This window comes from Rutidosis leptorrhynchoides, chromosome 6, assembly GCF_046630445.1.
Source record: "Rutidosis leptorrhynchoides isolate AG116_Rl617_1_P2 chromosome 6, CSIRO_AGI_Rlap_v1, whole genome shotgun sequence".
Classification (NCBI taxonomy): domain Eukaryota; kingdom Viridiplantae; phylum Streptophyta; class Magnoliopsida; order Asterales; family Asteraceae; genus Rutidosis; species Rutidosis leptorrhynchoides.
The window spans coordinates 8,420,324-8,435,572 of record NC_092338.1 but is presented as its reverse complement, the minus strand read 5'-3'; the positions used below and the strand labels follow the sequence as shown (position 1 = coordinate 8,435,572).

The following is a 15,249-nucleotide window of genomic DNA, read 5'->3' as shown; positions in this document are numbered from 1 at the left end:
TAATATCTTGTACTTTTAAGTTTCATTTACTTAGTTAATCATAATATAGTTTCTAATTCTAGTTTGGCTAATATAACTATCCTTGGAACGAGACACGGAACTAAATCATTATTTATACTACTACACGATCGGGTACACTGCCCGTTAGTGTGTAACAGTCTTTTTAACTGGTATTTTTCCATACAATAATTTATATACCTGATTTCGCACATCAGAAATATATATTATATGTAAATATATAATAAGTTAAAGTAATATAATATAATAATGATAACAATAATATTACTAATATTAACACTACTTATAATAATATTAATATTATTAATGATAATAATAATAACACTTATATATATATATATATATATATATATATATATATATATATATATATATATATATACATATTTATTTACACACAATTGTTCGTGAATCGTCGAGAATAGTCAAAGGGTAATTGGTTACATGAACACAATTCAAAGTTTTTAAGACTTCAGCATTACAGACTTTGCTTATCGTATTGAAATCAAATAAGATTTAAGTTTAAATTTGGTCGGAAATTCTCGGGTCATCACACACTTGAACATACTTGTCTCTCGATTCGAGGTTAGGGAGACTGGACTCCGATGTTATGCCGGAAGAATTTGGGTACCTTGTTATGGAGATCTACGAAACTTTATACTTGATGAAGCACACAAATCGAGATATTCGATTCATCCCGGAGCGGGCAAAATGTACCACGATTTTAAAGAACAGTATTGGTGGCCGAATCTTAAGAAGGACGTTGCAACTTATGTTGGTAAGTGTTTGACTTGCTCGAAAGTTAAGGCCGAGCATCAGAGACCCTCTGGATTACTTCAACAACCGGAAATCCCACAATGGAAGTGGGAAAGGATCACAATGGATTTCATCACCAAGCTACCAAAGATGGTGGGCGGATACGATACCATCTGGGTTATCGTTGACAGTCTTACCAAATCTGCACACTTTCTAGCGATGAAGGAAACGGATACGATGGAGAGACTCGCTCAACTATACATCAAAGAGGTTGTATCTCATCATGGTGTACCTTTATCGATCATCTCAGATCGCGATCCCCGTTTTGCTTCTAGATTTTGGCGTTCTTTACAAGAAGCCATTGGAACCCGTCTCGACATGAGTACTACTTATCACCCACAGATCGACGGGCAAAGTGAACGAACGATTCAGACCTTGGAAGACATGTTGCGTGCATGTGTCATTGATTTCGGAAAGGCCTGGGAACGGCATTTGCCACTCGCCGAATTTTCTTACAACAACAATTATCACTCGAGTATTAATGCCGCACCTTTTGAAGCATTGTATGGCCGCAAGTGCCGATCTCCTATTTGTTGGGCCGAGGCAGGCGAAAAGCAAATCACCAGACCCGAGGTAGTCCACGAAACAACGGAGAAGATTGCTCAGATTCAAGCTAGACTTAAGACGGCCCGTGATCATCAGAAGAGTTATGCCGACCGTAAACATAAGGACTTTGAATTCAACGTTGGTGACCGTGTAATGTTGAAGGTTGCACCTTGGAAAGGTGTGATTCGTTTTGGAAAACGTGGAAAGTTTAACCCACGATACATTGGTCCTTCCGAAATTTTGGAGCGTGTTGGACGCGTTGCTTACCGTTTGGATCTTCCAACACAATTGAGCTCAGTTCATCCTATCTTCCACGTGTCAAACTTGAAGAAGTGTCTTGCTGCACCTGAACTTATCATACCACTGGAAGAACTTATAATTGATGACAAACTCCACTTCGTGGAAGAACCTGTTGAAATTATGGACCGTGAGGTCAAAACTTTGAAATGCAACAAGATTCCGATCGTCCGAGTATGATGGAATGCCAAACGAGGACCTGAGTTTACCTGGGAGCGAAAGGATCAAATGATGCAGAAGTATCCTCACCTTTTCCCAGCTCCTCCATCTACCTCAGCTTAAAATTTCGGGACGAAATTTTCTTTAACAGGTGGGTAATGTAACGACCCTGGATTTTCCAACGTTTACTTATTAATAGTTATTATTAATACTTGTGTTTTAATGAATGTATTGTTTATATACATTTACTTGTTACCGCGATTGACTATTAATTGCCCGACACGTCTTTGTGACACACGTACATTACACGAATAATATTTTAAGATATTATTTACATTCATGATTAAGTTTTATTAATCATTTTTAATTAACTAAGGTTACTAGTTAATTACTTGGGCTTTATTGGATTTATTTGTTAACTACTTGAACTTGGGCTTTTATTAGTGTTAGTGGACTTAGAAGCCCACTCTACTCACCTTAATGGATTAATTAGCCCATTTTATTTATGCAAGTATTACTTTTAAGATGAAACTAGATGGATTAGTGCATGGAATCTAGTTACTTGTTATTTACACATCTTTCCCATGCAAACACCTCTAATAACCATCTTTTTAAGCCATTACATACAAGAACCTTGTGGACACATCCCTTCCCCCCACACTTGTGAAAACCGTCGGCCATACTAGGTGTAGGAGGGAGTTCAATTTTTTTTTTGATTACTTATTCATTAGTATACCTCATTCACTTTACACACACACACTCTTACTTGCATTTTTCTCTCAAACACTTCTCTCATTTTGCTCTCTAAATTGTAAGTAACAAGAACTTCTCTTCTTCCTTTTCTCTTGTCCAAAACCGAAACCAAACAATACATCATCATCATTCTTTTACTTGCTTCTTGTAGTTGTTTAATTACTTGAACTTTGTTGTTGTTTACTTACATGTTGTTAAGAATCAAACTCTTTAGTTTGTTCTTCATATTATCTTGTTTATTCAAGAACATACAAGAACAAAACTTTCTAGTTTATGTTCTACACTTAATGTTTTAAAGAAAGAAAGTTCATGTTGTAAAATCATACTTGAATTCATGTTAGTAAACTTAAAAGTTTACTTCCTTAAAGATCAAGACTTTGGCTTGAATCTTTAAAGTATGAACAACCATGAACTAGTTACTTGTTTATTTAGTTTATTACTTCATTTCTTGCATCTTTAAATTCGTGATTTAACTTGTTTATTTAGTTTATTACTTCATTTCTTGCATCTTTAAATTCGTGATTTATGTTGTTCTTGGTCAAGTGTTACTAGTTAACTTTGATCTCATTTTTCTTGAACAAAAGTTAACTTTATAAGTTCAAGAACATGGAAGTATAACTTTTTAGTTATAACTTCATACACTTGTGTTAGATTTAACTTAATAACTTTAGATCTAGACTTTTAGGTCTTGGATCTTCAATATCTAACTAAGAACTATGTTCTACAACTTAAGATCTTGATTAGTTAGTTTACTTTCAAATTTGTAGTTCAATATTACTTTTATAACTCTTGTATTTGTTGGATCTAAGGTCTTGATGTAACTTTGGTTCATCAAACATCATACAACTCTTAAGTGAGTTGTTCTACATATCTTAGACTTACACTAGTGTCATGATAGTCAAAACTTGGTTAATATTACCTTTAGTGTTCATGTATGTGTCGGATCTAAGATCTTGATGTAACTTTGGTTCATCAAACTACTTGCAACACTTAATTGAGTTGTGCTATTTATCTTAGACTTACACTTGTATTATGATGGTCAAAACTTGGTAAAGATGATGTAAACCCATCAACGAGTTGTACACTTGAAGCTACAAGCATCAAGGATGAGAACCGTGATGAACATCAAGCACCAAGAACCCACCGGAACCTACTTTTTACTGTTTTCTGGAACTGATCAAAATACCTGGGCTACTGTAAAGTTGATTTTCAGTTATCCCTATTCGAGTAGATAATTTTTCATTTAAGACTCTTCTTAATCCGAGTTACGGTTTAGGATCTATGGCCCTCCGAACGTCACTATGTCCTTTTAACGTTGTGCTGAAAATTCTGACCTACTCGAACTTAAACCGTCGCCACGGTCAAACGAAGACTAGTTTGGTTCTGGAATTTTTACAGCAAATAAAGGACTTATATACGGAGCCATGGCCACTAGTCTCACCTTATTTCAGTAGGTATAGAGGCCGTGGTGACTGATCGAAGTGAGCCTTTGTTTTAAACTCTTTTCATGAACGAAACTTACTTTACACCTTTGATTGATGATGAATGATGATGACCCTTAAGACCTAATTTACATACATTTAAACCTATTGAGATGATTTACTAACTTAGTACTATTTGACTTAGGTTGAGGACTTTCCGGACCTACGTACTTGCTTACTTCCCGACTCAACTTTACTACTACTTTACCACTGTGAGTTATAGCATCCCTTTTTACTTTAACTATTTTGGGAACTGAGAATACATGCGCATTTTACGTTTTACATACTAGGCACGAGTACTTAAACTTTATATATGTGTGGGTTATACAACGGCATAAACTTTCCCCTTAGCTCGGTAACGTTTAGTCATTGGTCTTTGAACCGGTGAACGCGAATCTTAGATATGGATCCAAAAGGGTTTGACATCCCCACTCGGGCTAGTAGCGCTAGCATTTAACGGGTGTTTAATACTTCGTAAACATACGCACTCGCCAAGTGTACTTTCAGGGGGTTATAAACGTTAAGTTAGTTACCAAGTGCCCACGGTTAAACATATACTTTATCATACTGTTTTGAAATGCTCTTTGTAGCACTGAAATCTCGTGGCCTACCTTACATACTGTTATACTTAAACTATAGCTCACCAACCTTTGTGTTGACGTTTTTAAGCATGTTTTTCTCAGGTGCGTAAGGTTAGCCGCTTCCGCTGTTGTACTAGTCTTGCTGTAGACACCCGCTGCTTTAGAGATGTCACCGCATGAACGTTTATCTTGCATTCATAAACACTATTACTTTTGAAACTATGATTTGTAACGACCATTGGGGTCACGTACAATTATTAATTGCTTCTATTCATAGAAGTATACTTTTGATGTAAAACATTCGACGTTAGTTATGACGTCACATTTTATCATGAATGCAAACGTATTTTGAAATAGCATATAGTGTTTGACCTTGTAATGATCCTGTTGTTGATGATTCATACACAATGGTTTTGAACGGGGCATCACACATGGGCGAAAAGTTTTTACCCGGGGGCAGGTAACGGGTCTCAACGTGCAAAAAAAAAACCCGACGAGCGGGTCGCGGGTATGTAAAACCCGTGCCCGTTACCCCCGGGCGCCATCCCTAGTATGGTCTGTTTTCACTTTTCATGTCCTCTAGATATTACAAATAAAAATTGTAGATTGTATTTTGATGAATTGTTTACTAAGGTACAATATAAACAACTAAATAAAGGGAAACAAACACAAAGAAACGTACAATCATAAATAAGATAAACACGAAGCAGACAAGGGCAATACCCGCTAACCGAAAACTTCATCCTCCTTCGTACTTGTAGGACATGGTAAAGAGACGTCATCGCCAAAGTTGTTGGTGACTCCATTGCTCGCACCCGCTTTGAAAGAAAAAGACGATCCATTTCCGGTCCTATCTCCGACGAGAGTATCCGAGTGTAGGACCCCAAACCTTGCAATATAAACTCATCGAAAAAATCACATTTTCTAACCACGATCCGAACCCGAACCCACAAAAGACCCGCCCACCGGGGCGTTTTTTAAATCATTTTGGATCCCTATCCCATCTTCATCGTCTTCAATATTGTCCCGTAAACTCAAGATGCTAACTTCTTTTTTACCATATCCTCCGACTTATATTTAGTACCAAATCTCTTCACGCCTAGCCCACGAAATTTACTCGAATACGAAAACTAATCCCGCCACATCCGTACAAATACAAAACATTCTACCCTCACCTTACCCGTAGCTACAAATGCAAAAATTATCCAACAAACGCTTCAATTCCGATCCCTTTGATTGAGAAACATCCGAAACCGGAACTACATTCGCTACCCCGTTCATTTTTTTTGTTTGACGAACCCTTGCCCTTAGAGCGCCCTATCTATTTCTGTGTATTGTACATTATACGCAATCGAACTCCCACTTTGCCCAACAACCACATCATCAACAAACACTTGATTTACCCTTAAATGGTTGCCCCCGACAAGGTTGGAGAACTCGGATCTCGGGGAGATCTCGTTTGGACATTTTTGAGGAGATCTCGGCATCTCGGAAAAATCTCGGGGAGATCTCGGACGTTGACTTGTGTTGACTTTCTAGTTTTTTTAATATAAATATGTATAAATATATAAATATATGTATATTTATATGGATTTTTACGAGAAAATTTGATAAATGAGCGAAAAATTAGAAGAAAATCCGAGAAATTGCGAGAAAATCCGAGAAATTACGAGAAAATCCGAGATCTCACCGAGAAAATCCTAGAAATCCTGACGTTGACCGAGATTTTAACCGTTGACCGAGAAATCTCAACGAGATGGGAAAATATTCTCGGCTGAGTTTTGAAACCGAGATCTCCCCGAGATCTCGCCGAGAAATTCCGAGATCTGCAACACTGCTCCCGATCATAAATAAATTATAATAATAAGGAAAGTTCTTTTATACAATTACTTTTTGCATATAACGTAAAAACATAGGTAAAAAGTAACAAGCGTAGCTAGAAAATAAACAAACAATACATTAAAATGATGACATTCAAGTGTGTGTATTTTCTGGCGAATTTTTCTTTCCGGATCGATTATCAATCTTGAAAGCAAGAACATTTGACGACTCATCTTCAACCAAAGTACCCGATGGGGGTGGGGGTGTAACTTCACGATCTGCAAGCTTTTGAAAAAATCCTTTATTTGACGAACTGAAACCCAAATTAGACTGCTGGCAATTTGACCATCTTGAGCCTCCAAATATACTTTTTGAATCTCTTCACCAAAATTCAAATCTTTAATATTATCTTTAAGCCTATAAGAACACAAAGCTTTAGTCGTGCTCACCTTTTTTTCGCGCGTTTGTCATCGATAACTACGTGAACATCAAAACATCACGCTTATCTATAGATTCTATTAAAACACTAACCTGATGATGTCATAATTAGTCATTTTTCCTTTATAAAAAAAAAAGCAAAACAAAAAAGAAAAAATTTGAGATGGGGTTAGTGATGTCATAAAAAATTACTCCGTAACATATTTATAAATATAATTAAGAAAAGTAAACAAAAAAATGTTTTTAATCACGCCTCTTTTTGCTCTGTTCTCTTCTTCCGACTCCATGAGTCCTTCAAACCCTAAAATGGCACTTTATCAAAAAAAAAAAAAAAAAAAACCTAAAATGGCAGCACCTTCTTCTTCATCCTCAGGTTAGGGTTTCTTTTCTTCAAATAATTTAGGGTTTATGTGTTACTCGATTATTACTTTTAATCTCCTTCTTCTGTGATTTTTTTTTCTAAGATTGCATATGAAAGAAGAAGCAGATATACGGAGCATGATTTACCCCAAAAAAGCTCCACGCGATCCTGAAACATTCAAACCCTAAAAAAACAGCCCTTAATTCGCGAATTTCTCAGCAAAAAAAAACCGTAACAGGTACCCAAATGATTTTAGGGTTATTTGCTTAACTTGATGATACCTCTATCTTCAATTTGATGATTCTTTTATCAGTTTAACAAAACTAGAATGAAACTATGTTAAGGTATTTTTTTAAATCATATATCTACACTACTAGGTTTCTACCTTTAAGCTTGACTGATTCGATTTCTTATAATGCGTATGTTCATGCTTTTTTTTGTTGATTTCTATAAATGTGCAAGCTTTGTTTGTGAAATATTGAGTTAGAGACTTTTATGACCGTTATTTACATACATTAATATTTGTACAACGTGTAATTATTGGTGAATCCAGTTAGGTTTGATGAGTTTTTCGATTTTGTTTTCAATTTGTATTATCAAATTGAAGGATTTTGCAGTAAACAACAGCTTCTGGACGGATGTTGTTGGAACAAACTCCAAACAACAACCTTTGAGGTAATTTAATTCATATTGGAGGAAAATTATGTGATAAGTATGATAATAACACAGCCTTGGTATTCACTGAACACATTGGAAGATGACCCTGTATTGCTCCATCCAGTAAGCCCATTTTTCTACTTTTGTTTTTATAAAGCATCCATCTTCTCATCTTATTTCAAATTATACAGGTTCTAATTAAGTCATATGTATCTTGATTAACTCACCTTATTTGTTAGATTAATTTGTAGTGTTTTAGGATGTAGCTTGTATATAGGTTTGTTCATCTCCTTCATTACTCTAACAGAGACCGATTGAGTTGCCTCCATCTCCTTTAGTTGTTAAATTTTTTATCTTCACAGAAGATTATGTGTTTGAGAACTGACGTTGTTATTGATTTTGCAGTGCTTTTGGATTAGATATATTAAATGATATAATCACATTGTTTCCTTTTGTCATCAGTAGAAGCTGAAAGAGCGTTGCAATTGCATAGTTTTTTTGTGCTTAATGTTTGGAACTGCATTTTCATCACATGACGTCTAGGGTCTTTGAACTTTTCTCGCAAATCGGGAATTCTATCTTATATTTATATTATTATATGTCTGCTTTTTTGGGTTAGATGCATCTCCCTAAAAATACACATAGTCATTATGAAAGTGAATGGAAGGTGTTTGATGAAATGCTTAAGAGAAATGCAGTCATACAAGAAGTTTGATGAGCTAATGTTTTGGTTATAATGCAACTATTGATAGTGAATGCTTCTTTAGTTGTTGTAAATATCTTATTTTAATATTTTAATTGTTTATTTTTAATAGATCCAAATCCATGGAACTAATGGGTGGAAATTAAAAAAGTCTCAATAGATTTGAATGTGGTGCTCGTCGGAGATATATCACCACCGCCCCTTTCTTTACCTTTTCTCCAGAGATATGACGACTCCAGTGCATTACGAAGTTATTCGCTTGAGATACAACCTTGATTTTGCGTATGGTGGATGTGGTGTTGATTATTGTAGAGGTACATGTTTTTTGGAGTAATACTAAACGAATTAAGTTTTTGATTTCTTTATTTAGTTTCACTGTTTTTCATTTTTATTGCCAGTTTTAGGTTTCACACGAATGAGTTGGTAATATCGTTCGAAATTTTTGTTTCACTGTTAATGTAGTTAAAAGGATTATTAATTAATCTGATCAAATGTAATATGGCTTCTAGAAGTCATAAACTATAGATATATATGTTAACATATTCTTTTACAGTTAGTCTTGACAAATCGAATGTCACAAGGTAACAGCTCTGGTGGATGACATGACTTTCCGGATGCAAGAAGGTGGTTAAGTAAGTCAAATATCGTGAATTTTTTGTCACATTTTCTTTAAAATTTTTAAAAAATATAACAACTTTATTTTGGTAGAATAATTGATGCCAAGAATTTTTTTGACTCATAAATGGCTGAAGGGAAAGGCAAATGCAATGAAGTTACTGATGCAAACTTGCCGTTCAAAAAAAAATAAAAAAAATAAAAAATGCAATGCAATGCAGTTAGGTAAAGTAACTAAATTTTTGTTGCTAATATTGATGGATGTTGTGAAGGTAATATTTTATGAACCACAATAAATTTAAGCCCTCAAATCTAATATTGATCACTGATTTATTTGTTTTTATGTTAGTTTGGCGTAAAATTAAGGAAGCATTAAGAAAATCAAAGGTGATGAGAATGCAAAAGTGGCAAAGAAAGATTCAGTGGTATCGATATTCAAGTCTCAATGAAAACGTGGAAACATACTTAAGGCAGGGTAGGGACCAAAGCTCGGATGTGGTGACGGAAACTGTTGAAGTTCCACATATAAGGAAGCTTTTGAAAGTTATACCTCTAATGTTTATATGTTTTATTTGTCAATCAAAATTTTGAATGTGAAACACTTTGTAGCAACTTTCATTATCCGATTCTATTTATAAATCTGTAGGTGTGTGTTTGTAGTTTATCTAATGCTTATGTTTGTAGTTTATCTAACACCTTAATTTTTCATATCAAGTGTATAATGAAATGTTTAAGTGTTATCGTTTTACTATTTTGTTGAAGATGTTCAAATTCAAAGTTTTATTATATATTTTGATTTAATCGTTAGGATTATCATTAGTTATAAATTTTTTTAATATTCATTAGAGATAATGTGTCGGGAAAAGAATAACAATTTCTTTTTCACTTATATAACAATAGCAATTGTCATTTTAACTATATCATACAAAAATTTCATTTAACGAACCCGTGATTCCACGTCCTTCTACTAATCAATAATTTGCTAGGATAATAATCTCGAAATTTAAAACCCAAAGCCCACCGATATCCTAAAGGCCGGCCCATATAGAATAAACCCGGGCCCATCGTTTACTACATGTATATAAAAGATCCATCAGATCATATGCTACGTAGACTCTCATAGCGGTCAATAGGTATTTTCTCGCGCAAGAAATCAAACAATGGAAGAAGATACTCCGGCAACGAATACCAACAACCCTAACCACGAATTCATCACCGCATTTTCAGATATCACTTCCGCTTCAAAGGAAGAAGCCACTTTCTTCCTTGAATCACACAATTACGATCTCGATTCCGCCCTTTCTACTTTTTTCGAAACCACCACCGTTGCCGCCGGAGAACACGCTCCGGTACCTCACCGGAACCCTAATCTTTCTGATGATATCGAAGTGTCTCCTGTTTCTTCTCCTTCTCGTTCCCGATCAGCTTCTCCGCCGCCATCGCTAGGGTTACAACAATTGGCCGGTGAAAATCCGTACAATCTGAGATCGAGAAATAGTGGTGCGGATAAGAAGGCGTCTGGTAGTCGGTCAACGCGGTCAACTGGACGGATACGGACATTTGCTGATCTGAATCAACCTGGTGATGAATCAGGAAGTGATTCAGATGAACCTAATGAGTATTACACTGGTGGTGAAAAAAGGTACAATAATTATTACTCAAATGTTGGGTTTATTTATTTTATCAGTTCTTGTTTATTGTAATCTATTAGTTATTAGTTATTATGAATCCGATTAATTGATAATTGATTTGTTTATCATTATGAACATATCATATCTTGATGATGACAATGATATATCTAGATTATCAAGATTAATAACGATATTTCATGTAGTTTTTAGATACTTTAATTTGAATTGCTTCTAAGTGCAGTTATGTAAGATTATTGAGTAGGACTGAAGAAAAGAATATTCTTTTATTAGCATGTAAAATGTATTAATATTTCTGAATTAATAATAGATCATTTATCAAATAGATGAGGGTGCTACATGATATGCAATATGTTCATATATGAGTTTATTGAACACAATTAATCAGATTAATGCTTTTTTAAACGCGTACGAAACCTACTATCTGAATACATTATCTAATGCCAGAGGTTATAATGTTATTCTACCTATAGGTTTTCAACCATGATTTGATTGATAATCAATACAATTCGCTGACGTAAATATCATATATTTAGATTTTCAGGTTCCAAATTTTAATGTACAGAACGCTTTATATGCATTGCATGATAAAATATTTCATTATATTCAATCATGCAAGAATAACAAACTGTTTTTTCTGTTTTCAAACGCTTTTGTGTGTGATAAAAGTATATTTTTGAGTTTGACCCTGGAAACTTATATTAGTTCATTATTTTTTATACGAGTAAAGTGTACGTCTTTTCTCAGTTAAAAATAACAAATCTCCGACATACTCGATTTTTTTCTCGATTTTTACTGTTCTTTACTATTAATGTATTTCTTTCTCTGTAAAAACTTGGGCTTGCTATCCCTTATTGGGGAATATTGTGTGAACATAGGTATTTTGTCAGTTGTTGTAGAAGGTTATCGTAGCTTGACATAAAAAAGATACATTGAAGACCGTGGCGGATCTAGGATTGGTAGTCACTGGAGTCACCGGTTAAAACCCCTAAAAATTTTCTACTGAATGTGTTATTTCATTGGTGTCACTCAAAAAAATGTACACTATCCAATGGTGTCACTAGTTAAAAAACCCAAAAATTTACCACTACATCGCGTATTTCAGTGGTGTCCCGTGCCACCACTGGGTTATAAATAGATCCGCCTCTGATTGAAGAAGTAATGATGGCAATTTACATCGTTTTTTTCTGCTAGTGTTCTTCCGCAGTACGGCAATTTATATGGTTTAACGTTGTGTTTATATTCCAATGAAATGAGATTCAACATGCTATTGGCTGTCTGGCTTAATATTATAAGCGTTTGGTGTTAAGTACAACCCTCTGTATTTAATATGTAAGAATGACTTGTTTTTTTTGCTGGTTGTTATATACATTAAGCAGCAGCAGTGCACATGACATCCATTTATTTTATTCATAAAATTGTAAAAGCAATCTGACATTTGTCTTTGATTGCAGTGGAATGCTTGTGCAGGACCCAAAAAGGGTGAATGATGTGGAATCTCTGTTTAAGCAAGCTAGACAAGCAGGGGCAGAAGAAGGAACTCATGATCAACTTCAGCCATCATCTTCAAGCTCAAGAAGCTTTGCTGGAAGAGGAAGACTACTGTCCGGAGAGGCAACAACACCTGCTGCTCCCCAGCAACCTGAACCTGAGGTTAACAACACACATACCATCACTTTTTGGACCAATGGATTCACAGTGAATGATGGTCCTTTGAGGAGGCTGGATGATCCTCAAAATGCATCTTTTTTGGAGGTAGTACAATTTTTTAACACGATTTTGATCAACATACAATAAAACTCAAAATAAATCAAATAGGTTCCGTTGATGCCTAAAACATTTGTCTGCTGGCCTGCTCTCTTTCGATGCATCTTCTTTTATTCTGTTTAACAATGAAGAACTCTCTTTTATAATTCAGCATAAAAGGAAGAGTTCTTATAATTTGTATAGATTTTCCTAACGTTAGTTTCTAAACGGGTAAACGTTTAAGGTTTATCTTGTGCAGGCTACCTGGGGAAGAAAGATATTTTTTTACTCAAATGTGGAGTTATCGGCCATTTTTCAACCATTTTTCCCGGCCTTCCTAAAAATATGCTGCTAGTGACTATGGAGCATGAAACCTTTAATGAACAAAGTAGGACCCCAACCACTAGGCTATAGGAAATCAGGACTCCTAAATATACCTAATATTAATTTTTATACTACTAAAACTACTAATCACAATCCTTGTGTTAAATTTCGTATCTGCTATTTAAATTTTGTTAATGCTATGGGATAAAATTTCGTTTAAGGTTATTACTTAGAGTTATAATGGTTCCTCTTAAGGTAATTATTTTTTAATTTGATATAATTTGTTCAAGGCTACCTGAACTAGAATTTGATCAAAGTTGGTTTCTTTAATGTAAATTGTAAAATTCTAATGTAATTAGCCTTATAAGAGATGGTGCCACCGTTAATAGATTATGTTGTTGGTAAATAAATGATCTGATTCTGGTTTAATTACTTATTATCATCCTACTATACTTGGTGATGTAGAGCATAAGAAAGTCCGAGTGTCCGGAAGAACTCACGCCCGCTAAAGGAAGAGCTCCTGTTCATGTAAGTCTCGTGAGGAAGCTGGAAGAATACCCTGTAAGAATTTTTTTCCCCCTAGTTATGTCTTAAAGAATCAGTAAATCATAACCTGAATAGACTCATTCATTCTTAATTAAATTGGTTGACTTTTTCTAATCTACTAATTTATACATGCATACACATATATGCAGGTCCAGAAACACCGTCCTGCTGCTTTTGTGGGAGTGGGCAGAACCTTAGGCACAACCACCGCTTCGGATGACACTGTAGTCGCCCCTTTGGCCCCTACAAATGCTGCTCCAGCCCCATCTATGGGCTTAGTTGTGGACAACACATTACCATCTACTTCTATTCAATTGAGATTGGCTGATGGGACCCGTATGGTTTCTCGCTTCAATTTCCATCACACGATAAGCAATATCCGTTCGTTCATTGATGCTTCGAGGCCTGGAGGGAGCAGGGCTTATCAACTGCTAACAATGGGATTCCCTCCAAAGCAGCTTAATGATTTGAATCAGACAATTGAAGAAGCTGGGTTAGCCAATTCAGTCGTTATCCAGAAACTCTAATAAGTTTACATCTCCACATTTGTACTTGAACTTGAAAATTTATTAGTGTTTCTTGCTGGTTTTAACACTAGATTTACACATGCATGGGGGGTCTTTTTTGACTCTACATGGTTTGCACAATTGGGTTCTGTTGACTTGTTATTAGAGTATTAGATGGTGTAACATTTCAACTTTTTTTAGTATTATTTTCAAATAATAGAATATTGGGTATGTTATTTAATATCATGAATTTTCCCTAATACGAGCTCTGATTTAGGTCAGACCTATATTTTGATGGGCCACGATTTTTGTGTTTTATGCCTTCTGAGATTTGGTCCGAGTCACGGAATACGAGGCAAGACGTCAGCGAGTCTTGGCGGAAAGGTTTTGTCAAAAGTTGAAAATTGAAGGACTAAATGGTAATTAAGCTTGTGTCTGGAAATTTATGACAAAAAGGATTCATTTGGATCAATTGTTCTTCCAACAACACACACATTTCTCTGTTCTTGTGTCTGGAAATTTATGACAAAAAGGATTCATTTGGATCAATTGTTCTTCCAACAACACACACATTTCTCTGTTCTTGTGTGTAGTGTGGAGGTTAGAGAGGAGAATCAAAGAAGGAGAATAGAGACTTGAATCACCAATCTTGTTATCCACAAGTTAAAGACATGTTTAGGGCTTCAATACCTCTTAGATAGAGGTATAAGAATCCGTCCCATCTAAGTTTAATTTGTGTTTAAGGATTGATGAGTTTGAACAAGGGGTTAGAATGTTGATTAAAATGATTAAAGATCATGCATGCAAGGTGTTTGATGAAATGTTCTAAATAGAAGTTGTTGATGATGATTGTAACATCCCGTTTTTCCCGTACATATCTAAAGGCACAGGCCTTTGCCACGCCGCGAAAGTCCTGATCGCGCCGCGGTATTCAACTGAAATCAAGGTCAGGAGGCCTGTTAAACAGGTCGAAATATCTTTGTATTGTCGCGTCGCGATGACCTTTACCGCGCCGCGGCATCTCAAGCAAAACGAAGTCAGGAAGCATGCTAAGGAGGGTCAGTTTTTCCTTTATGTGTCGCGCCGCGACAAATGGAGCCGTGCCGCGGCAGTTCTGCTGAACTGATTCCGAAATTAGCTCATTTTAAGTGATTTTAAGGGGCAAATTGGTAATTTGGCGTATAGATCTGATGGGAGCATTTAATCTCCACCACTTATCCACTTTCCTCATT

At 35.4% G+C, this 15,249-nt stretch overlaps 1 protein-coding gene and 1 long non-coding RNA gene across 2 annotated transcripts; both read left to right on the top strand.

The window, feature by feature from the left end:
* Positions 1-7,178: 7,178 nt before the first annotated feature.
* On the top strand, positions 7,179-9,936 carry LOC139852770 (uncharacterized). Its single transcript, XR_011761173.1, has 3 exons — positions 7,179-7,283; positions 7,375-9,518; positions 9,596-9,936. It is a non-coding gene; the product is annotated as an uncharacterized lncRNA (long non-coding RNA).
* A 437-nt stretch (positions 9,937-10,373) lies between these two features.
* Positions 10,374-14,275, top strand: LOC139852721 (plant UBX domain-containing protein 4-like). Its single transcript, XM_071842049.1, has 4 exons — positions 10,374-10,888; positions 12,350-12,650; positions 13,431-13,526; positions 13,661-14,275. Exons 1-4 carry the CDS (start codon positions 10,407-10,409, stop codon positions 14,036-14,038), a joined length of 1,257 nt encoding a protein of 418 aa, XP_071698150.1. The 5' UTR covers positions 10,374-10,406; the 3' UTR covers positions 14,039-14,275.
* Positions 14,276-15,249: the final 974 nt, after the last annotated feature.

What these genes read in the sequence shown, in the direction of transcription:
- LOC139852721 (XM_071842049.1), top strand. Translation starts at nt 10,407, where the DNA reads ATGGAAGAAGATACTCCGGCAACGAATACCAACAACCCTAACCACGAA. An exon ending in AAAATGCATCTTTTTTGGAG is followed by an intron (nt 12,651 to 13,430) that starts GTAGTACAATTT and finishes TTGGTGATGTAG; the next exon opens with AGCATAAGAAAGTCCGAGTG. An exon ending in GGAAGCTGGAAGAATACCCT is followed by an intron (nt 13,527 to 13,660) that starts GTAAGAATTTTT and finishes ACATATATGCAG; the next exon opens with GTCCAGAAACACCGTCCTGC.